Source organism: Ailuropoda melanoleuca, chromosome 11, assembly GCF_002007445.2.
Source record: "Ailuropoda melanoleuca isolate Jingjing chromosome 11, ASM200744v2, whole genome shotgun sequence".
Taxonomy (NCBI): domain Eukaryota; kingdom Metazoa; phylum Chordata; class Mammalia; order Carnivora; family Ursidae; genus Ailuropoda; species Ailuropoda melanoleuca.
The window spans coordinates 49,078,882-49,104,491 of record NC_048228.1 but is presented as its reverse complement, the minus strand read 5'-3'; the positions used below and the strand labels follow the sequence as shown (position 1 = coordinate 49,104,491).

Here is a 25,610-nt window from a genome sequence, read left to right as displayed (position 1 = left end):
TAGAAAAATGTTGCTATAGCTGATGTCAGAGAAACTACTGCCTGTTCTCTCTACTAAGATTTTTATGGTTTCCGGTCTCACATTTAGTGGTTTTTTGTTTTATGTTTTTTTTTTTAAGGTTTATTTATTTTAGATAAGGGAGTGCGAGCAGCAGGAGAGGCAGTGGGAGAAGGAGAGGAGAGAAAGAAACTCAAGCAGACTCCCCTCTGAGTGTGGAGCCTGATGCGGGGCTTGATTCCATGACGATGAGATCATGATCTTAGCTGAAACCAAGAGTTGAACGTTAAACCGACTGAGCCACCCAGACACCCCTCACATTTAGGTTTTTAATCTATTCTGAACTTTTTTGTATGTATGGTGGTGTAAGATAGTGGTCCAGTTTCATTCTTTTGCATGTAGCTATCCAGTTTTCACTGCACCATTTGTTGAAGACATTGTCGTTTTTCCATTGCATATTCTTTTCTCTTTTTTCTAAAGATTTTATTTCAGAGAGAGTGCAGAGTGAGAGAGAGTATGTGCGCATGCACACACACGAGTGGGGGGCGGGGGTTGGCAGAGAGAGAGTGAAAAGAAGGTTCCCCACCAAGCTGGGAGCCCAATATGGGGCTCGATCCCAGGATTCTGGGATCATGACCTGAGCCGAAGGCAGATGCTTAACCGACTGAGCTGCCCAGGTGCCCCCCATTGCATATTCTTGCCTCCTTTGTCAAAGATTAATTGATCATATAATTATGGGTTTATTTCTGGGCTTTCTATTCTGTTCCATTGATCTATGTGTCTGTTTTCGTGCCAGTACCATACTGTTTTGATTACTGCAGATTTGTAGCATATCTTGAAATCTGGGATTGTAATACCTCCAATTTTGTTTTTCTTTTTCAAGATTGCTTTGGCTATTCAGGGTCTTTTGTGGTTCCATACAAATTTTAGGATTATTTGTTCTAGTTATGTGAAAAATGCTGTTGATATTTTGAGAGGGATTGCATTAAATCTGTAGATTGCTTTGGGTAGTATGGACATTTTAACAATATTTGTTCTCCCAACCCATAAGCATGGAATATCTTTCCTTTGTGTCATTTTCAATTTCTTTCTTCAGTGTTTTATAGTTTTCCGAGTACATGTTTTTCACCTCCTATGTTAAAGTTTATTCCTTCATATTTAATTTTTTTGGTGCAGTTGTAAATGGGATTGTTTTCTTAATTTCTCTTCCTGCTATGTCATTATTAGTGTAAAGAAATGCTGTGGATTTCTGTATATTGGTTTTGTGTCCTGCAACCTTACTGAATTCATTTATCAGTTATAGTAGTTTTTTTAGTGGAGCCTTTCCTGTTTGCTTTATATAGTATCATGTTATCTGCAAATAATGAAAGTATGACTTCTTCCTTACTGATTTGGATTCTTTTATTTCTTATTGTTGTCTGATTTCTGTGGCCAGGACTTCTAGTACTATGTTGAATAAAAGTCATGAGAGTGAACATCCTTGTCTTGTTCCTGATCTTAGCAGAAAAGCTCTGGTTTTCCTCACTGAGAACGATGTTAGCTGTGGGTTTTTCATATATGGCATTTATTATGTTGAGGCATGTTCCTTCTAAACCTACTTTGTTGAGGGTTTTTATCTTGAATGATGTTGTGCTTTGTCAAATCCTTTTTCTGCATTTATTGAAATGATACTGTGTTTTTTTGTTCTGTCTTATTGATGTGATGTATCACATTGATTGAATATCGAACCACCATTTCATCACAGGAATAAATCCCACTTAATTGTGGTAAATGAGCTTTTTAATGTATTCTTGGATTCAGTTTACTAATATTTTGTTGATGATTTTTGCATCTATGTTCAGAGATACTGACCGTTAGTTCTCTTTCTTTGTAGTATCTTCTTTCAGCATCAGGGTAATGCTGGCCTCATAAAATGAATTTGGAAGCATTCCTTTCTTTTATATTTTTTGAAATAGTTTGAGAAGAATAGGTAACGGTTCTTTAAATGCTTGGTAGAATTTTTCTCTGAAGCCATCTGGTCCTGGACTTTTTTTTGTTGGTTGGACTTTTGATTACTGATTCACCTTCATTGCTGGTAATTGATCTGTTCATTTTCTGTTTCTGCAGTTCTGGTAGATTATATTTTTCTAGGAATTTACCTATTCCAGGTTGTCCAATTTGTTGGCATATAATTTTTCATAATATTCTCTTATAATGCTTTGTATTTCTGTGGTGTCAGTTGTTATTTCTCCTCTTTCATTTCTGATTTTGTTTATTTGAGTCTCTGTCTTTCTGCCTCTCTGTCTCTGTCTCTGTCTCTCTCTCTCTTTTGATGAGTCTGGCTCAAGGTTTATCAATTTCATTGCTCTTTTCAAAGAACCAGTTCCTGGTTTCATTGATCTGTTCTGTTGTTTGTTTTTAGTTTCTTCTATTTCTGCTCTAATTTTTGTTATTTCCTTCCTTCTACTGGTTTGGAGTTTTGTTTGTTCTTTTTCTAGCTCCTTTAGGTGTAAGGTTAGGTTGTTTATTTGAGATTTTTCTTGCTTCTTGACATAGGACTGTATTGCTATGAATTTTCCTTTTAGAATAGCTTTTGCTGGCTCCCAGAGATTTGACCACTCTGTTTTCATTTTCATTTGCATGTATTCTTTAATTTCCTCTTTGATTTCTTGGTGACCCATTCATTGTTTAGTAGCATGTTATTTAACCTTCATATATTTGTGTTTTTTCCAGATTTTTTTCTTGTGGTTGATTTCCAGTTTCATAGCGTTTTGATAAGAAAAGATGCATGGGATGACTCTGATCCTCTTGAATTTGTTGAGACTTGTTTTGTGACCTAATATGTGATCTATTCTGTAGAATGTTCCATGTGCAGTTGAGAAGAATGTGTAGCCTTCTGTTCTGAATATATCTGTTAGATACATCTTGTCCAGTGTGTCATTCAAAACGGCTGTTTCCTTGTTGATTTTCTGTTTGGATGATCTATCCATTGATATAAGTGGGGTGTTAAAGTCTCCTACTATTATTGTATTACTGTTGATTACTCCCTTTATGTTTATTATTAGCTGCTTTGTATATTGGGTCCTCCCATGTTGGGTGCATAAATATTTACACTCACTATATCTTCTTGTTTTGTTTTTCTCTTTATGATTATATAGTGTCCTTTTTTTTTTTCCTCTTGTTACAGTCTTTGTTTTAAAGTCTATTTTGTCCATTATAAGTATTGCTACCATGGCTTGCTTTTCACTTCAATTTGCGTGATAAATGCTTTTCCATCCTTTCATTTTCAATTTGCATGTGTCTCTCTTTTTTTTTTTTTTTTCTTTTTAAAGTAAACTCTACCCCAGATCAAGAGTTTCATGCTTTACTGACTGAGCCAGCCAGGCACCTCAATCTGCATGTGTCTTTAGGTCTGAAATGAGTCTCTTATAGGCAGCATATAGATAGGTGTTGCTTTTTTATCCATTTTTTCACTCTGTGTTTTTTGACTGGAGCGTATAGTCAATTTATTCAAAGTAATTATTGATAGGTATGTACTTATTGCTGTTTTGTTACTTATTTTATGGTTGTTTTTGGAGTTCTCTGTATTTTTCTTCTCTTCCTCTCTTCAGTCATGGTTTTTTGGCTTTCTGCAGTGATATACTTGGATTCCTTTTTCTTTTTCTTTTTGCATAGCTATTACTGGTTTTTGATTTGGTTACTATTGGGTTTGTATATGACATCTTATGCGTATAGCAGTCTAAATTAAGTTGATGGTTGTTTAAGTTTGAATCCATTCTTTATTCCTCTCCTCCCCATGTTATAGGTATGTGGTGTCATACTTTACATCTTTTTGTTTTTGTGAATCCCTTGACTGATTTTTATAGATATACTTATTTTTACAGCTTTTGTGTTTCCTACTTTTCATAGTCCCACTTATGGTCTTTCCCTTTCACTCAAAAAGTCCCCTTTAACATTCCTGTTGTGCTGGTTTACTGGTCGTAACTTCCTTTAACTTTTATCTGGGAAACTCTCTCTTCCTCTATTTTGAATGATTGCTTTGCTGGATACAGTATTCTTGGCTGCAGGCTTTGTTCTTTCAGCACTTTGAGTATATCATGCCTCTCCCTTCTGACCTGCAAAGCTTGTGCTGAAAAGTTTGTGCTGCAAAATTTGTGCTGAAAGCTTTTCCTTATATGTAACTCTTCTGTTGCTGCTTTTAAAATTCTTTGTTAATAACTACTTTTTGCCACCATAATTGGTATATGTTTTGGTGTGGACTGCCTTAGTTTGATTTTGATGGGGGATCTCTGTACATCCTGTATCTGGATTTCTGTTTTGTCCCCCAGATTTAGAAATTTTCAGCTATTATTTCTTCAAGTAAATTTTCTGCCCCCTTTTCTTTTTCTTCTTCTGGGATCCCTGTAATGCAAATGTCATTATGCTTGATGGTGTTACTGAGTTCCCTAAGTCTATTTTCATATTTATTATTTTTCTTTCTCTTGTTTAGCTTGACTGCTTTCTATTATTCTCCCCTCCAGGTCACTACTGTTTATTCTACCTAGTGTATTTTTAATTTCAGTTATTGAGTTCTTCATCATTATTTTATGTTTTCCATCCGTTTGTTAAGGGCCTTACTAAGTTTCTCTTCTTTTTCTTAAGTCCAGTGAGTTATCTTTATGATCGTTACTTTACATTCTCTATCAGGTGTATTATTTATCTCCATTTCATTTAGGTCTCTTGTGATTTTGTCCTGTTCTTTCATTTGGGACATATTCATCTGTTTCCTCATTTTGTCTAACTCTCTATGTCGTTTCTGTGTGTTAGAAAAGTCAGCTATGTCTTCTGCTCTTGAATGTAGTGGCCTTATGAAGAATAGGTCCTGTAGTGTGCTGCAGTGCAATGTCCCCTGTTCATCAGAACCTGGCACTTGAGGATGTCTCCTCTGAGTGTTGCATGTGCCCTGCTGTTGTGGCTGAGCCATGTTTGCTTTCAGTCCGGTCATCTGCAATGGCTCCCTTTGCCTGTTGTGGGCAGGGTTTGGTCCCTGTATTGTTAGTGGTCCAGTCTGGGGACACCTTGGGCTTTAGTTAAGTCAGACCAGGCATTTGCCAGAGATGCAGGAGCACCTAACTGCACGTGAATGTGGGGACAGGGTGCTTGGTGCCAGCAAGGTCCAGATTGACAGGACTGGACCTCCATCTGCAGAAGTGCTCTGGGTTGGGATGCATGGTGTTAGCAAGGTTTACATGGGTCTCTTTTGGAAGACCTGTATCAGAGGCCTGGCTGGAGGAGGCATGTCAGCTGGAGAATGGGTGGGGGGAGGTGCACTGTTAGCAAGTTAGGTACCAAGTATTGGTGCTGCACTGGTTCCCAGATGTGTTGGTGTGTTTATGCTGGGGGTGAGTCATGAGAATGGTGCCTGCCAGTAATTTTGTTCCTGGAGAAGTCTCCCAAAGACCCCTGCCTCTCCAGCACATGCTCTGAGATTTGTATAAACAAGTTACCTTCTTGTCACTGCAAGCATTTTTCAAACTGCTGCTTTTGTGCTGTATCTCCATGGGGGCTGTTTGTTTTTCTGTCTCTTTAAGGGTGGGGACTTAGTTTCTCTTGCCCTCCTGGCTCCCTCCTGTCTCTCTCCCTCCTGTCTCTCCCATAAACTTGCTGATTTACCAACTTCCAGATGGTAAATCTTACTGATTGTTAAGAACTCCTGAAATTCAGCTTCTCTAGTTTTCAAAGCCAAATGTTATGGGGATTGGTCTTCCCTGTGTGGGCTCCGTGGTGTGAGGGTCTCTTTCTCTCTCCTCTCGAGCCCATGGTGTCCCTCCCTCCTGTGGACAGTCCTGCAAGTCCATTTAGCTCCCAGCCACATCTCTGTCCTTACCTTCTTCGAAGTGGCCTCTCCTCTATATTTAGTTGTGGAGAATCTGTTCTGCCAGCCTTTGGGTCATTTTCTGGGTTATTTATACTGAATTGGCTGTTGTCTAGTTGTGTCCCTGGGATGAGGTGAGCTTATTATGGTCCTCTTACTTTGCCATCTTCCCAGAAGTCTCCTGATGTTATGATGTTGTTATTTTTGTGTATGTCTCTTAGTACACATGTGCAGGAGTTCCTTTAGAGCATATTCCCAGAAGTGGAATTACTGCATCATTGATATGTATATGCCCACCTCATTGAATTATGCCATATTGTTTTCCAAAGTGGTATTCCAATTCATACTCTTATCTACTATGTGTAAAATTTACCCTTGACATTTTCAGGATCCCAGACTTTTTTAAAAAAGTTGCCAATCTGATGTATGTAAAACATTGCTACTTAAGTGCTTGCATCTAGAAATTGTTACCTGTCCACAATTTAATCAAAGCACTGCTTGCTTTACTGAGGAAGTCTTGTGAAAAAAAATATTTTCAGCTGCAGTAAATAATATACCTAGTGATGTGGTTGATTTACATGCTGGTGTAGTTTTAATTTACGGGCCAACTGACCACTCTTTAAATAGCACTGTGGAATGATATTTTATTGTGGTTTAAATTAATATTTACCTGATTACTAATGAGATTGTGCATTTTCCCATCATTTATGTATCATTTATGTTTCCTTTTAAGTTAGAAGCTTGTTCATCTCTTTTGTTTATTTTTTAATTGGTTTGATCTTGCATATTCTGGATATTAATCCTTTGTTATATAGGTTGCTATTCTGTTCTCCCAGTTTTTGGCTCATCTTTCACTTTCTTTAATAAACAGAAGTACTTAACACTAATAAGTCACTTTTTGGCTAGTGCTTTTGGGTTTTGTTTGTGAAATTGTTCCCTCCCAAGCAGTCAAAAAGATATTTTCCTGTATTCTAAAAGCCTTTGGTTGCACCATTCAAATGTAAATCCTTAGTCCACCTAGATTCGATGTTTGTGTGTGTGTGGTGTGAGATAGGGATTTAAATATACTCTTTTCCCTATGGATAATCCCTTTCCTTAACACCACTTAACTGAATTATTCACACAGTGATTTGTAGTAACATTTGTCATATTTCAGATATCCATATGTGTATGGGTTTGTTGCTGGGCTGTTATTAGTTTGTCTTTCTGTATTTGTGCCAATAGCCAAATGTCTTAATTACCATAGCTTCATAACAAGTTTATATCTGGTAAGGCAATTCCCTCCACTTTGCTGTTATTCTTCAGAAGTACCTTAGGCAACTCTGTGAATGTATATGTTTATATATGTAAATAAAGAATTTAAATTATAATTTTTTTTTTTTTTTAGATTTTATTTGTTTGACAGAGAGACAGCAAGAGAGGGAACACAAGCAGGGGGAGTGGGAGAGGGTGAAGCAGGCTTCCCACTGAGCAAGGGAGCCCGATGCAGGACTCTATCCCAGGACTCTGGGATCATGACCTGAGCTAAAGGCAGACGCTTAATGACTGAGCCACCCAGGCACCCCTAAAATTTAAATTATTACAAAGAAATTCAGGATATGTATACATATTCCATAACAGTAGAGCTAACATATTCTGTTGAACCTGAATTGGATTAAGTTAAAAATAAGTGAAGACAGGGGTGCCTGACAGGCTCAGTTCGTAGAGCATGTGACTTTTGATCTTGGGGTTGTAAGTTCGAGCCCCACGTTGGGTGTAGATATTACTTAAACATAAAATTAAAAAAAAATACATGAAGACAGAATAAGTCAGTTAGACGTTTAATTGGCTTTAGTTTCAAGAATTGCAGTTTCTACTCTTAAGCTTTTTTGTTTTTAAGATTTATTTATTTATTTGAGAAAGAGCACAAGTGGGAGGGGTAGAGGTAGGGGGAAAGAGAATCCCAAGCAGACTCCACACTGAGCACAGAGCCCAACACTGGACTTGATCCTGCGACCCTGAGATCACAACCTGAACTGAAACCAAGAGTTGGACGCTTAACTGACTGGGCCACCCAGGCACCCCTACTATTATACTTTTTAAAGAATGGTTGAGACTCATAAAAAATTGACTATTTTTATTTTGGACAACATTGATTAAGAATGTAAAATTTATGGATGTAATGGTTAATATTAATATTTTACATGTTTTTTTCTCTCAAGTCTTGATACATCATCAAAAGCATAGTCTTTCCAAGATGGCTTATCAGACACCTCTTTATCCTTGCTCTGTATATGTTCATGTGCCCAGCAGACATTTTGCTGCTGCTACAAAGTAAGTATTTTTTTTATTAATTTTGTTTGCTTTCGTTTAAAATTTTGATTAAAGAACATTATGCTTTGTCCCATAAAGATGTACAGAGACATACAGTTGTGAAAGTTTATCATCTCTGCTTTTTTGACCTTTTATAGTTGTAAAGGAAAATATGACTTATTATTGTAATGCTTAACATTTATTGAACACTGACATTCAATGACTGATGTGGTTTAGTCTCCACAGCTACTTTATGTGGAAGCTGTTGTTATTATGTTCTTTTTTGAGTTGAAAAGCATGGCATTGAAAGATGATGTAACTTGCCTAGGTTCACAGTGGTAGTAAGTGTTGGAGTTATGACTTGTGACATAATAAGAAATATTTATATTCGTCTCTGCCTCCAGTTCCTGATACAGAGCTCCTAAACTCCTGTAATCTTCTGAGTGATAGGGATGCTAGGAGCATCTATTATTCTAATATTTGGTCTTTGACCCAGTTCCTGATACAGAGCTCCTAAAACCCTTGTAATTTTCTGGGTGATAGGAGCATCTTTTGTTCTGGTAAGGAACTCTTGGTGGGCTCCTAGATGGAGGCTGGTCACCAGAAGGACCAAACCATAATTAGAAGCTTTCAGCCCCACCTGTCATCCATAAGGGTGAGAGGAGCTAGAGATTGAATTCATAATTGATCATGCCTCCGTAAAAATCCCTGTACTGTGAGGTTCTGAAAGTTTCTGGATTGGTGAACATATACATGTGCCCAAAGGGTGGTGCACCCAGACCCAACGGGGACAGACACTCTTGTACTCCAGACTTCTGGACCTTGCCCTATGTATCATATATTTTATTATATAATAAACTGATAAATGTTATAAAAGTGTTTCTCTGAGTTCTGTGAGCTATTCTGGCAAATTATGAAGTCTGTGGAGGGGGTCATGTGGCCCTTTGATTTATAGCCAGTTGGCAAGAAATAGCCAGAGGCCTTGAAATGTGATTGGCATCTGAAGTGGGGGCAGTTTTATGGAACTGAGTCCTTAACTTGTGGGATCTGATGCTAAATCCAGGTAGGTAGTATCAGAACTGTCTTCAATTGTTGGATACCTGGCTTGTGTCAGATAGTTAGTTGGTATGGGGGAAATAATCCACATATTTAGTGTCAGAATTATTTCTTATTTAACTGTATACTCTGTTCTCCATCTTGCTTCTTATTATATTGTTAAGTTTTAACAATATATCTTGGAGATTGTTTCAGATGGAGGTGTCTAGTTATTTTTTTTTGATTGCGATATAATTGAAATATAACATATTAGTGTCAGGTGTACAACATAATGATTCAGTATTTGTATGTTTTGGGAAATGCTCACCACAGTAAGTCTGGTTAATATCTGTCACTATACACAGCTACAGTTTATTTTCTTGTGATGAGAACTTTAGAAGACTTACTTTCTTAGTAGCTTTCGGGTAGACAATACAGTATTATTAACTATAGTCACCATGCTGTACGTCACATCCCCATGATTATTTATTTTATAACTGAAGTTTGTACTTTTGACCACTTTCGCCCACCCCCGCCCCTGCCTCTGGTAACCACCAATCTGTTCCCTGCATCTGTGAGGGTTTTTTTTTTTTTTTTAATATTTCATGTATAAGTGAGATCATATGGCATTTGTTATTCTCTGACTTACATCACTTAGCATAATGCCTTTAAGGTCATCCATATTGTCTCAAGTGGCAAGATTTCATTCTTTTTTTTGTGGCTGAATAATACTTCATTGTATATATATACCGTATTTTCTTTATCCATTCATTCGTTGATGGACACTTAGGTTGTTTCCCTGTTTTGGCTGTTGTAAATAATGCCATAGTGAACATGCATACAATATTTCATTGTGTGAATATACCGTAATTTATTTAACCATTTCCCTGTTTCCCACTATGGTACACATTTATCTTTTTAATCATTTTTTATTACAAAAGAATAATCATGTACATAGATCTTGTCAAAGATTATGAATGTATTTGTAGTATAAACTCTGAGAATTTTTGAATCAAAAGATATGTGCATTTATAATTTTAGTAGGTAATAGGTAATACTAAATTGCCTTCATAGAGATATTGTCAGTTTATGTCCTTACCAGTAAACTGTATTAGAATGTCTATTTCTCCGTATACGGTATAGTTAAAATTTTTGAACTTTCCAATTTGATAGGTAATAAATGGTATCATCAAGTTTTAATTTATATTTTCTGTTATTATTGAGGTTGTATATCTTTTCATGTGTTTAAGAGCCATGTATATTTTGTTAACTGAATTTTCCTCTCTTTATTATTCCAGCTTTAGTATATGTACTGCTGAAGTGAGCACTGATTACTGTGAATTTTTTGTTCATGTCCTATTCCAATTCTTTGTAGTTGATTAGTAAGACTTCTTTATATATAATAAATTAGCACATATCTGCACTATAATTTTAGATTTTAACTGTTATGGTAGAGAAATGGATGAAGTGCTATGGGATCACAGATGAAACGTAAATTAATTCTACCTGGAAGAGGGTATCGCAAGAAGTATTGGAGCTGGGTCCTAAAAGAATTTTGCAGGGGGATTGAGAGAAACATATTTCAGTAGTGCAGAAGCATGAAAGTGAATGATGGACAAAATACAGTCGGCCATGGCTTGAATATAGGATGAAGGGGGAGGTGGCAGAAATGTAACTAGAAAGGAACCTTCCTTTGAGTGTGCATATTATCTGGATTCTTTTTGTTTTTGAGAAGTTGGAGGAGTATTAGTTGTACTAGTTTACATTCCCATCCCCATCCAGCAGTGAGTGTCTGCATTCCTAAAAACTCTGAATAGCATCAGTCTTTGTGTTTCTTCATCGTATTTCTTATTTATATCTTTTGCCTGTTTTTCTGTTGGAATATTTGTTTTTTTTCCTGCTTTTTGAAAATATTTATTAGGGATATTAATTACTTTGATAATATTTTATCTTTAAATGTTTCTTTTATCCAGCAGAAATTTTTCATTTTATGTCTTCCCCATGTTCTATTCCAGTGCAACTTTAAAAGTAATTTCACTCACCTAAAAAGTATAGGATAAGAAATACGCATACTTAAAAGAACCTGAAAAGTTTTTAGCAATTTTTTTTCATATCTGACAATGAGAATTATTCAGTAGGTTGAGAGAATCATAGTATTTTTATTTTAGTTGTGGTTTTCTTTTTTTTTTAAGATTATTTATTTATTTATTTATTTATTTATTTATTTATTTATTTGAGAGAGTGCCCAAGCATGCATGCACGCTGGGGGGTGGGGGCGGAGGGACAGGGGAAAGAGAATCCCAAGCAGACTCCATGCTGTAGAATCTGATGTGGGGCTTGATCTCATGACTCTAGATCACAACCTGAGCTGAAATCAAGAGTTGGATACTTAACTGACTGTGCCACCCAGGCGCCCCTGTGGTTTTAATTTTGTTTTTTTTTAAGATTTTTATTTATTTATGTGACAGAGAGACAGCCAGCGGGAGAGGGAGCACAAACAGGGGGAGTGGGAGAGGAAGAAGCAGGCTCCCAGTGGAAGAGCCCGATGTGGGGCTCGATCCCGGAACACCGGGATCACGCCCTGAGCCGAAGGCAGACGCTTAATGACTGCGCTACCCAGGCACCCCTGTGGTTTTAATTTTTTAATATCCTGACTTTATAATATACTAAAAAATAGTTTTTGTGTGGCAAAATTTTTTTTAATCAGGATCTGAGACAGGGTGGAGAGGCTTGTGCTTGCTTCTCTCTTTTGTCATTTTGAATCTCTTCATTTGTCCATGTATGTGCATATACTCATGGTTTGCCCATGACAGATGCTGATAAAAAAAGGCCACTTTGGTCATCTCTGACTTTGGTTCTGTTTCTCTGTTGATAATAGGTTCTTTTTCTTCTTCATGTATCTCAGAAATTTTTATTGACTGCCAAAGATCTTGTGTAGAGCAGTGGAAACTAAAGTACCTAGTATTTATGCCCAGGAATCCTGTTGTCGCAGTGTTGAATCAGTCCACTTAGAAGTCGAGCTAGGTTTTGGTTTCGTTGTTGCTATGGTTACCGCCAGCTTCAAATTTCTGTACTTTATCTTATGCGTAGGATGGGGGCTGGGTTGCTGGACGGTTTTTCTCAGTGTTCCTGTTTTATGCTCTGTTTTCTGCTTACCCATGCAGCTGTACCCCAGAGGCGGGGGGGGGGGGTTTCTCTCTTTATACTGTTGCTCCTTCTCTAGAGTAGATTGCTGTTACTTATTAGTGCCTGCTAGTCTGGAGTTCGATGCAGGAGGGATTCTGTTTTCCAAACCAGCCTTTATCTTAAGTGGGCCCAGTGTGGCTGGACCATCAGGATGGGGTTTTCTCAGTATTTCTGTCCCTTCTCCCTGTGGTATTTATCTACTGCTGGTCTTTGCCAGAGTATCCAGGCCCTTCCCCAGGTTTACTCTACTGGTAGAGGATACTGTGTTCCGGATGGTTTCCTGATCTATGCCTAAGGGTAGAAGTTTTTGTGTTTTTTCCTTCTTTCTTTTTCCTATATATATGGGTGTTTATCTGTGCCCTACATGGTTTCAGGGTTACAAGCCTTCCTGGCAGCAGTGGCTAATCTCTGTGCCTGTACTCTTTAGGGAGGCTTTCTAGTCTCCTGTCCTGCTCCAGTCTTTCCCAGGAGCATCTGGTGGAGGTCTGTGGAAAGGGCCTACAAACTGTGAACTCCCGTTATGTGTGGATGTCTCAGGGGCTTTCTAGTAGCCCTGACATTCTTACCTGTTTGCCTTCTCTTATACTCTGCTACAGGTGAGAGTGTCCTGAGTATGCATGCATGTGGAGTGGGAGTAGGGAATGCGGGCTGATTCTTCTTAGATTTAAGGCTACTTGGTTGCCCTGTGATCTCAGCTTTGTGATGCATTCAAAAAAAGTGGTTTTATTTGACTCTCTATTGTTAATACTCTTCACAGGTTTTATTTTTAAATTTTCATTTATTTGTATTATTGACTGGGTTTTATTCTTTTGCCTTTCACGTTGTAAGCATAAGCAGAACCTCTGCATTTAGTTTCATGAATAAACCAGGGTCAGAGATATTAGTGAATTTATTTACAGGATTATACTGAGAAATGAGATGTCCAGATGTTTGCATTCCATTAATAATTACATGCCCTAGCCATTTTCTCTTTAGTTCTGTTTAGTTCAGTTTAGTTTGACAGAAGTTGTGTATCACCATGCTCCCCCAACTTCCATCCCCCAATTTCTCAATGTAAAGGCTTTTTCAGCCTCAAAGGGACTTGAATCTCTGGGGTCACAGATCTTCAAAGGTCTTGACGTGAGCTTTATTGTAGCACTGATTTTTTTTTTTTGTTTGAGTATGATGATGGAATTATTTTTCCTTTCATGCTTTTGGAGTTAAGGGACAGGTGAGGCGGGGGAAGTTATTATCTGAGTATAATCTCTTACTACTCATTTAATCTATGTAATTTAGGTACGCAGGTAATCGCTGCAAAATTCTCTTTGATTCAGACTGCCAGGTATTTTTCCTTTACCTTTGCAAAAACCATTTTATTTTATTTTATTATTTTTATTTATTTTATTTTATTATATTATGTTAATCACCATACAGTACATTCCCAGATTCCGATGTAAAGTTTGATGCTTCATTAGTTGCGTATAACACCCAGTGCACCATGCAATACGTGCCATATTTTATTATTTTTTAAAGATTTTATTTGTCAGAGAGAACACAAGTGGGGGGAGCTGCAGGCAGAGGGAGAGGGAGAAGCAGGCTCACTGAACAGGGAGCCTGATGCGGGGCTGAATCCCAGACATGGGGCTTGATCCCAGAACCCTGAGATCATGACCTGAGCCGAAGACAGACGCTTAACCAACTGAGCCACCCAGGCGCTCCTTGGCAAAAACTTTTTTACTGTGATTTATTTTTATTCCCCAAGAATCATAGTGTTTAGGCTCTCCTGATAGGGCCTTACATAATTGCATGAACAACATAGGTCTTCTGGATATGATTCTAATGAATAAAGATAGACATTTTTGGAGGGTCATGGAAAACTGGCAGTGGGTATATAAAATTAATTACTGACAGATTTTGTTCAGTTGTGTTTTTTTTAATTTTGGAAGAAAGTGTTTTTTAGAGTCCTATTTGATCTGTTATAATATTATGCTTTTTTTCCCCTTTAAAACAGTGTTCCATTTGTAACTTAAAAGTAGTTTTATTGAATCACCTCAAATATTTTGTGAAACAAGGAGCAAAGTATAAATAAATTCCTGTATACTCAGCTCATTCTGTATATCAGACTTCTTTTGGATGTTGCATATATTTATTAATCTAAAAATCATATTTCAGTCCCTGGGAATTTGATATTAATTATAATTTATATGGACAGGTTTGGCAATGATAAAAATTTCGTGCTGAAATCAGTGTTTATGTAAAGCAAGTCTGTAGGTTACAGCTAGGACTTTTATTTGTTTTGTTTATTTTAGATGGAGAGTATTTTACTAACACATGCTCTTTAGGCTTCTTCTTTTATTGGCCTCCCTATTCTCTTACTAAATGTAAAATGAAAATGTGATTTCTCTAGTTTGGAAGATTCAAAATTTTGTGGAGTACTTCCAAAGTAGCTATTGGGGCATGTTGCATCCGTCTGCTTGGACACCTGCTTAGACTTGTTGTCATCAGTCCAGAAGGACACCTGTGTCCCATTAAAAATGAGCATTGTCATTATCTGCTATTCTATTGAATTGCTTATCAGTTGGGTGGATGCTGTTATTTGTGGTAATAAGGATTCTTTGAGAGCGAGTGAGAATGGAATTATACATTCAATTGGATTTTTGAGTTTCTTTTTTAAAAATTTGTTTTACTGTCATCTGTTTCTTTCCCATACATTTTATAGGACCCCGTATTTGTTTTCTGTTAGCAAATTACCACAAACTTTGTGGTTTAAAACATCAGAAGTTTGTTATCTTGCAGTTCTGTAGGTCAAGTCTGTCATGGATCTCACTGGGCTAAAATCAAGGTGTCAGCAGGGTTTCCTTCCTCTCTAGAAGCTCTAGGGGAAAATCTGTTTCTTTTCCATTCCCACTTTTGAGAGGCTACCCACATTCCTCAGCTTGTGGCTCTCTTCCTCCATCTTCAAAGCCAGGAATGGCAGATTCCCTTTCATGCTCCAATTTCTTCTCTTTCTTCCCATCTCTTTCAGATGTAGGTGGGAAAGGGGAGAGTTTCTCTGCTTTCAAGGACTTGTGTGATTAGATTGGCCCCTGGATTTTCCAGATAATCTCCCCATCTCAGAGTCTTTAGCCCTAATAAGCACATCTGCAAAGCCTTTTTTGCCATGTAGATATAACATCTTCGGAAAGTCATTATTCTGCGTACAACAGAACTCAAAACGTTTTTCTAGAAATGTTACTTATTTAAAACTGTGGCTAAAAGATTATAGGTGTGATTTGAAATAGTGTTGAGAAAATACGTCATATTATCTCTAGCTCTTTTTTATTCTGTCTTTTCTTCTTAGGTTCAAACTCTCTCTCTTTTTTTTTAAAGATTTTATTTATTTATTCGACAGAGATAGAGACAGCCAGCGAGAGAGGGAACACAAGCAGGGGGAGTGGGAGAGGAAGAAGCAGGCTCACAGCGGAAGAGCCTGATGTGGGGCTCGATCCCATAACGCCGGGATCACGCCCTGAGCCGAAGGCAGACGCTTAACCGCTGTGCCACCCAGGCGCCCCTAGGTTCAAACTCTTATCTGCAATTACCAGTTGAACATGTTTTCCTAGATATTTCGTAAACACCTTGTTAGCTTTTGTTATATACCAAACCACTCAAGAATTCTTCATCATTGCACACACATCTGTGGGTCAACTGATCTAAGCTAGGTTTGGATGGGTGTCTCTTAGGACCTTGGCTGGGCTTGCTGCACATCTGTGAGCCTGCACATCAGTTGTGAATTGTCCAGTCTAGCCTGGGGCTTTGTGGGGGCAACTCTGTTTCACATATCCCTTATTCTCCTGCCTTTGGGGTGGCACAAGCATGTTCTTATGGAAATGGCAGAAATACAGGCATGCAAGTGGAAACATGAAACTTCTTATTGGCCTAAGCTTAGAGCAGAGGAACTGTTACTTTTCCTTTATTAAGTGCTTTGGCCAAACTAGTCACATGACCAGTCAAAGTGCTGGGAAACACGTGCTACCCCTTTAAATGAGAGGAACTGCAAAGTCACTCAGCAAAGGGGCTTGATGAAAAGAGGGGATAAAGAATTGGGGCCAGTGCTACCCCACATTCAAACTCTGTATTGCCCCAAATTGAACTCATCTCTGTGAATACCTCTCTTACAAGAAACTGTTTTGCCTTTATTTCTGGTCTTAATGATATTACTCTATACCTAGTCACCCAAGCCAGAAACATAGGACATATTGTGTATAGTCTTTTTCCATCTTTCTTTTTCTGCAGTATTTATAAATATCTAATCTCTCATCTTCTCTGGCCTATTACCATCACTGCTCTAGAGGCTGTCATATCTCCTTGAGAAGAAAGGGAGGGATTAGTCTTTATATTGTCTCCAGTCCAGCTTCCTTCAAATCTGTCTCTTATATTGTAGCCAGAATACTCTACTGGAAATACAGATTTTACTCCTATTCTGTGGCTTCTCATTGCCTCTAGTGAAGGCATCTATGATCTAGATTCTCCAGCCCCATCTTCTGATGTTTCTTGCCTTCTGTTTTGTCCTGTAATTCAGGAGTCAGCAAAATATGTCCAGGGGGCCAAAAAATGTGTTCAGCCATCTATTTTTGTATGATTCATGAACATGGTTCCTACATTTTTAAGTGATTGGATAAAAAAAGAAGAGTATTTTGTGACTCATGAAAATTATGAAATTTAAGCCATTTGTTCATAAATAAAGTTTTATTGGAACATGGCTACCCTCATTCATTTTTCAATGTCTATGGCTGCTTTCACATTACATGGCATAATTAAAATATTGAGATAAGAGACTATAAAATATTTGCTCTCTGGTCCCTTAGAGAAAATTTTGCCCCCCTCTGCTCTCGTCAGAATTTATAACAACTCTCCTTATGTACTTGCATTCTGTTTCATGACTCAATACTTTTATTATGTTGTTTCTTTGCCTGGCTAACTGTACTTTTTAAGATAATAGCTTTATTGAGCTATAATTTACATACCATACAATTCACCCATTTAAAGTGTACAATTCAGTGGTTTTTAGTATATTCACACTTTTGCCACCACTACAGTGTCATTTTTAGAACATTTTTGTTAGCTTCCCCTAAAACCTCACGCCCATTGGCAGTTACACTCCATTTTTCTAACCTCCTCTTCCAGCCTTGGACAGTCACTAAATCTACTTTCAGTTTCTATGAATTTGCCCATTCTTGATGTTTCATACAAATAGAACCATAAAATATCTAGTCTTTTGTAACTGGCTTCTTTTACTGGCATATGTTTTTAAAGTTTATACTTATTATAGCTTGTATCAGTACTTCATTCCTTTTCACTGCTGATTAATATTTTATTGTATGGATATATCACATTTATGTATTCATTCATCTGGGTTATTGGACATTTGGGTTGTTTTTACTTTTTGATTGTTATGAGTAATGCTGCAATGAACATTTGTGTACATGCTTTCATGCGGTCATATGTTTTCGTCTCTCTTGGGTATATACTTGGGCTAACTCTTCCTTATCCTTCAAGAATTGATGTTAGGGTCATCTCCTCTAGAACACTTCCCTAGCTTCCCAGACTGGATTAAATGTCTTCCCAACAACACTGTGTCAAAGTACTTACCCATTGTATTGAAATTATCCGTTTGCATGTCTGTCTCCTCCATTCCTCTAAATTTTTGGAGGGCAGCATCAATGCTTTATCCAACTTTGCATCAACTGAAAATGGTACAAAAGTTCACTTAATATTTGTTCAAATAGAAATGTTGTAAAGCAGTCTATGCTTTTTAATTAAACTTAAAATAAAAATAAACTTTATTTTTTGTTATTTTTTCTATCTTATGTACTTTGGCTTTTTATTTTTTTATTTTTTAAAAGATTTTGTTTATTTATTTGAGAGAGATAGACCAAGGTAGCGACAGAGATAGCCAGAGAGAGCATGAGTGGGGAGAAGAGGGAGAAGCAGGCTCCCAGCTGAGCAGGATCCTGAGATCACGACCTGAGCCGAAGGCGGATGCTTAACTGACTGAGCCACCCAGGTGCCCCTACACTGGCTTTAAAAAGAAAAAAAAGTTTCTTAGAATATGTATTGAGATAACTGATCTTGAATTTGTCTCTTTTTAAGGCCTGGAAAGAAAACAAAAAAAGGTGTGAAAGACAAAGCATCAGATGAGAAAAAAGATGAGATAGAAAAAATAAAGTCATACTCCTATATGGAAGGCGAACCTGAGGATGATGTCTACTTAAAGCGCTTATATCCAAGGCAGATATATGAGGTGGAGAAAGCTATTCAGTTACTTAAAAAATTTCAAGCTCTAGACTTTACTAATCCAAAGCAAGGTGTTTATCTTGATCTGACACTGGATATGGCACTGGGGAAGAAGGTATGTAGACTCAACTAAAATAAATTTATTTGTGAACAGTGGCTGTATGAATTGCTGTTTCTTGATTTTTGAAGTGCCTTGTTTCCTGTAATAATTTTTGGGAAATCTTATGCTCTTTCAATACTGTGGGATGAAAAATTTTGTTTTTATTTCCCAAATACAAAAATATAACGTTGAACATACTCTGCAGCGTCGATGAACATGTGTCTCCTGCTCACCTGAAAATCACTGGTATAAATTTCAGCAAAAGTAGTGTTAAAATTAACCGAGGAATTACTGTAACTTTGAAAAATGACTTAAGCTGCCTGCGTGTCATACTCCTTTTCTGTAAATGAGGGTTTGGGATTAGAGGTATGTTCCTTAGAGTCCCGTGTTGAGACTGTTTGCATGGGGTGCCAAGCCCTTTACTCTTGCTTCAACCAAAACTTTTCTGCTTTATCTATTTATATGCAGTTCCTTGGATGACTTTTGTTTATAAACCTCTAAAAGTAGTAAAAAAAATACTGAATTAGAGTTGAGGTCCATTACAGCCTAATTTTGTATCTCATTTAAGAAATCTAATTTTCTTGGAAATGGTATTTTCATTTTTATTCTGAAGATGTCTTTTTTTGGTCAGACTAGAAGGTACAAATTTTTGAATACAATTTAACAACCTCAATAACAACAATAGTTGAACACTTAGGAGGAGGCAGTACAGTGTAGTACTTAGGATCATGGGCTCTGGAGTCAGATTACAGTACAGGCCAGAATCCTGGTGTCACCACTTACTTGCTCTTTGACTTTGGGTTTCTGGTTTAACCTCTTCAGATCTATTTTTCCACCTCTTTATAAAGGGAGATAAAATACTTAGTTCATACAGCTTTTAAGAGGGTTAAATGAGATAATGCATGTGAAGTACTTGGTAGGAGTTTAATAATCACAATCAACATTTACTGGAAACTTTCTGTGTACCAGCCACAGTACTAAGTGCTTTGCATGCATTTTCTCATTTAATCCTATAATAACCTCAAAAGAGGAAGCTGAGAGAGAAAAACTGAAGTAACTTGTTGAAGGTCACAGAATAGGAGGTAAAGTTAGGATTTGAATCAAGGTCTATCTCATTTCTTAGTTCTTATTTATTAGAAATAGTTTATACCAGCCATGCTGTAATTTTATTTAATAGTACAGTGTTACTGTTCGTTCTTTTATTTTAAAAATGTTGTAGTATCCAAGATGATCACTTTCTCAGTCAGCCATTAATGTACTGTTGACCCTTGAACAACATAGGTTTGAACTGTGAGGATCCGCTTACATGCACAGTTTTTTTGATAAATACAGTACACTACTGTAAATATATTTTCTCTTCCTTATTTTCTTAATAACATTTTCTCTTCTCCAGCTTTCTTCGTTTTAAGACTACAGTATCTAATTCATACAACATACCAAATATGTGTTGGTTGACTGTTTATGTTATTGGTAAGGCTTTGGTCAATAGTAGGCTATTAGTAGTTAAGTTTTGGGGGTGTCAAAAGTTTATGCAGATTTTCCACTGTGCTGGGGGTAGTGCCCCAACCCCTGAGTTCCTTAGCAGTCAACTGTGGTTCGTAATGAAGAGTTGTAGGACCACAAGCTTCATTTCATAAATGAAAGCCACTTGTAAACTATTAACATTGAAAGGGTACTGTTGTCTTTCTGAGACATTTTTTGTTTTTGATAGAGCGCTTTGCAAGAAGCCAGTATTCCCCCAGGGGATACTTTTATTGTGATTACTTGCCACTGAAAAATTTACTGAAACCCATTGTGACGTGTTAATGGCAAAGGAATGCCAGTCAATAAAATTGAATTGCCTGTCTGGTGTCAAGTATGCTTAAGAGTTTGTGCCTCCTTGTCTGAAAAGAAATCCTCAGGAGGTTATCTCTACTCAAAATAAAGTTTTGCTAAACATTTAACCTTTCAATCAGTTTTAATTAGGGAACATCCCTAATTCCCTTTCTTTTAGACCTTACTGCACCAAAACTATGGGCTTAGACCTTCCATGTGAAGTCTCTCTAAGTGATATGAGCCACAGGGCTAGACAGGTCCTTAGCTAGATAACTGAACAAAGAAGTTCTGAGGCCCTGTAAATCTCCATCCATATTTGGGTGCCTTAATGCATGCCATTATATGTTTTGGATTTTCCAGCTGACTTCCCAGGTATCTTTGAAAGTGGCAGGCAGTTCATGTTGTTTCAAAATAGACTCACTCAGAAGAGCCTTTCAGGCTTGGCATTCTGTCTTAGGTTTAGAGTTAATAGTGAACTACTGCAGATTAGCTGGATATTTTCCGTCATCTGTTATGCATAGCTGTGCTCATGTCCTCCTTGATGGTGAAAAAAAATTACATGTTCTTTTGAATTTAATTGGAGGTAGTAAACTTTTATTGATATCCATCATGTAGATAGCATTGTACTAGGTGCTGAGGAAGATATGGATATGCAAACACATCACTTAATATATGAGAGATTGTGGTGAATGATGTAGAGATAGAAGCCAAGTGCTGTGGCAGTATGGAGGTGGGGAGAGAGGTGCAGGTTTTCATCATGATTTCTTAGGAAAGAAATATAGTCTCTTATGCTTTAAATTGTAATCATTGAATAGTTCTAGATTAATTAGAGGACATATGGTAGAATTAAAACATTGAAAACAAAACCTATCAGTTTTGTTTTTTATAGATGTGACAGATACAGAAAAGATGAATGAATTTTTCATAATTATTTTTTCATTGCTGTGTATTTAGAAAAAAGTGGAGCCATTTGCCAGTGCTCTTCGCTTTCCATACCCGTTTGTTTCAGAAATCAATAAAGTTGCTGTTTTTACAGGGGTGAGTAACCTTTGTCAACTTTTCATATCATTTAATTTTTTTTACATATCATATTAATCAGTGCTTAGATTAATTGAATGAGTGGACTATTCATGTAGTCTTATTTTCCCCATCTGAAGCGTTAAATGACTTATTTGAGGTTATGTCATTTGAGAAAGCTAAACTAGAATATTAATTTCATCATTATTAATCACTACATTATGTTACTCACAAGAAACTGAAGAGAAATAGAGAATTTGTCCTACTAGCTCCTGCTTCCTACTCAAAGTACTCTCCTCAAACAAAAACAACAAAATTATTATTTTTAAAGATTTTTATTTATTTATTTGACAGAGAGAGAGAGAGGAAGAGCGTGCGCCTGCGTGCAGGTACACAAGCAGGGGGAGTGGCAAAGGGAGAGGGAGAAGCAGACTCCCTGCTGAGGGGGGAGCCTGATGCAGGACTTGATCCCAGGACTACAGGGATCGTGACCTGAGCCAAAGGCAGATGCTTAACCGACTGATACACCCAGGTGCCCAGTAAAATTGTTTTAAAGCCATGGGTCCATTTAGTACTTGAAGACACAGAAACCACACTTAAAAATATCTATAGTCTGGAAAACCAGGAAGGTCGAGGCTGTAACAAATAGAGTCATATGGCTCTTTGTCAGTCTTTTTGTATCATAAACATTTGTTTGTAATGTATTTATGAATTTATTTTGTAGAGCGTTTTCATTTTTCTTTATCTGCCTCACTTTCAAGGAAGAGATTCTTTACTTTTTTTTTTTCCTAGAAAAGTGGAGAATATAGCTGTTGGAATGCTACAAAACTTGAGTGACTTAAGGAAGTGATACATTTTCACAGTAAAACCAAATGGCATAAGTGGAGCATAGAAAATAACTAATACTGTGTGTTTTTCTTTTGAATTTTCAGACAACTGGCTAAATTTTTTTAAGTTTTTAATTCTGGTTAGTTGATTAGTTTCAGGCGTACAATATAGTTATGATTCTATCATTTCTTAAGTAATTTTTCCTCTTTAGTTTGTTAAGATGTCTCCAGTTAAGTTAGCAAAACTAAATATATTTTAATCTTTCGCTTCTGGAAGATGATGTATTGATGGCATTGAAGAGCTAGATTGAGCCACTTCTTAGATTCGTAATATGTCATTTCAATATATTTCCTCATGTGTTAGTCAAGAAACACCTTAATCACCTACAAAGTAAACTTGTTCATGATATAGTATCTTTGATACATCTGATTGAGAAATGATGCATTTTCAGTTAAAAGTAGAAACCACAATTTTTACTTTGAACTGTGATAAATTTTTTTGTACAAAATACTTGAAATCAGACTGAATTTGTTTAAAGATTGATGTTCAAACTATTGTATTTTTGTAGAATGCATCAGAGATTAAAATAGCAGAAGAAAATGGAGCTGCGTTTGCAGGAGGAACTAATCTGATTCAGAAGGTACAATGTTGTTTTCATGTTCATTAGTTAAAGAAATTGTTCTCTTTGCCATCCATTGATTTTTTTCATGTGGAACATAACCACTATGCCTATTCTTTTGACAAATGGTTAGTAAAGCTTTGTAGAACAGTGAAAAATTTTCCTACTCTTTTGAGTCTCAAAGTCAAGCTAAGAAAAAACTATCCAGACAGTCTGATACTAATTATGCTTGATTTATATCATGATTTCCCCCCCTTGCTTCCTACATGTTAATGTGAGTTTTTGTGGGTAGACTGGAAAGGGCAATATGACTCTTTGTGGTTTTGAATGCAAGATTTAAAATGAAATTTAGAAGGTAGCACTCATGAATATCACTGTTCATGTTTTGAAGATCAAATATTTGTTTTGCCTTCTTGGAGTGAAAAATGTGATTAACTTTACAGGTCACAAAGGATAGTATCTGACCTCTGTACCTTTAACTTTTACTCTTCAGCCACTTCAGAGTGGTGTAGGCTCAGCATGAGGCAACAAGTGGTTATGTAGTCTGTGTTGAGAAAGTAATAAAGAATTTGTGGAGCTGGTTTGTGACCAGAACGTTTTTTTTGTTTGTTTTGTTTTGTTTTTTAAGAGGTGGGAAGAAGAGGCACGTCTGTTGAATTTTGGGCGTTATTTCTGAAAATACAAGAGATTTTCCTTAACAGTATCTAAAATCTTCTAAATTTAATTGTTTAATTTATAGAATACCTTTTTGGTTTTAGAACAGGAGAAAGTGATTTGAAAATTTCTCTTTGTTTCATATCCAGATTTTTTTTTTAAAGATTTTATTTATTTATTTGACAGAGAGAGAGGCAGCGAGAGAGGGAACACAAGCAGGGGGAGTGAGAGAGGGAGAAGCAGGCTTTCCGCTGAGCAGGGAGCCTTATGCGGGACTCGATCGCAGAACCCCGGGATCATGACCTGAGCCGAAGGCAGACACTTAACGACTGAGCCACCCAGGCGCCCCCCGTATCCAGATTTTGACTTGGGGAAAGTTTGAACTGGGCCCTTCCTTTGGGATGTACAAGAGTGCTGGGTTTTTTTTCCCACCCCAATTGTACTCCAAATGTGGGGGGTATTCTGGATTTTTAAGGAGAGTGTCCAGAATGATTTTTGGAAGTAGCACTTATTGTATTGAAAATACAAAGAAATTATGCTTTCATGCGGACTCTGGGTCAAAGTCAGAGGGTGGTACCCAGTTCTTTCTGATGTATCGTAAACTTTAATAAAATTATTAAAATTCTTTTAATTTTTTAAAAATAAGCAATACCACAGATTCTTTGGAATTAGAGAAGAGAGCTTAGTTTTTGGAGCCAGAGAACTAACTATTCTTATTAAATTAGTATACCGCCTTCCATCTGTTTTTTTTTTTTTTTTCTGAAAGCATAAGAGTGTCTTTTAGAACTGTCAAAACAACAATAGAGTTTAAATGAAGTTAAATGTTAAGCAAGAAAGTACTTCTCAAGAAAGAAATGGTAAGGGAGCAGAAAGTGTTCTGTAGCATTAAGCTTATTAAATAAAACATATTTGAAAAAGTAACCCAAATAAGGAAACCAAGTACATTTTAACATTATTAGGTAAATAAAATGTTACAGGTACAGAATTTCTCTTTAAGGGTGCCAGCAGTGATTGGTTACTAGAGGGAAAATGCCAGCTGTATAAGGCATCACTAGCACATTCTTGCAAGTTACCCCATGGAATCTTTCAAACCTCATCCATGTAATTATTTTTATTTTATTGTTTTAAAGATTTATTTTTTTACCTGAGAGAGAGAGAGTGGAGGGGAGGGGCAGAGGGAGAGGGAAAGAATCCTCAAGCAGAGTCCGCTCTGAGCTTAAGACCTGAGGCAAAACCAAGAGTCAGCCCTCCAGCTGGCTGAGCCACCCAGGCATCCCTCATCCATGTTATTTTTAGAAGACATTCAGATTATGAAATAAATTCAAGACAGTTTTGGTAAATAGTATCATGGCTGTAATTTTTTTTTTTTACACATTTCTTTTAGTTAGGTTAAATACTATTTTACTTAGCACTTATAAAAGGTAAATGGAGGATAAATTTAGTGAACTAATAGTCCTTTCTGAAGTAAGGCCTTTAATAAATTCATTTTGTTTCATTTTGAAATATCAAATATAGTTGGTTCTGAGAGATTTTTAAATAACTTCATTTTTACTTGTCTCTAAAGCATGGTTTTCATTTATGTAGTTTTGTATTATTCCAAGAGGTGATCTTAAGGTTAACTATAACATAACTTTTAAACATAATTTTAAATTTAAGGAACATGTCATAAAATCTGTATTGGAAGGTCTTAGAGTAGAAATTTCACATGCAGTTCTTTGACATTTCAAAATTGCCTCTGTTTTCATATTTCTATGAATGAGAGTCCCGGGTTCTGGAACCACACTGCATGTGTTTGAAATCTGGGTCTGCTCTTTATAAGTGCACAGACTGACTAATCTGCCCTAAGCCCTCAGTTTCCTGATCTGGGTGGGATGTATGGTCAATGTTAGTACTGGCCTCATAGAGTTATTGTAAAGACTGAATGAACTAAATCATTTGACATGTTTAGCAGAATGCTTGGTACATGTAGTAATTGCTCA

At 36.8% G+C, this 25,610-nt stretch overlaps 1 protein-coding gene across 2 annotated transcripts in view; it reads left to right on the top strand.

Moving 5' to 3' along the window:
* MRPL1 (mitochondrial ribosomal protein L1) overlaps window positions 1–25,610 on the top strand; it is an 87,082-nt gene that overhangs the window by 7,628 nt on the left and 53,844 nt on the right. For both annotated transcript variants that reach the window (XM_002912485.4, XM_034671647.1), the window contains exons 2-5: window positions 8,032–8,143; window positions 18,455–18,713; window positions 21,468–21,551; window positions 22,927–22,998. In XM_002912485.4, the coding sequence (XP_002912531.2) occupies window positions 8,032–8,143; window positions 18,455–18,713; window positions 21,468–21,551; window positions 22,927–22,998 (527 nt within the window). The remainder of the gene's footprint in view (window positions 1–8,031; window positions 8,144–18,454; window positions 18,714–21,467; window positions 21,552–22,926; window positions 22,999–25,610) is intronic.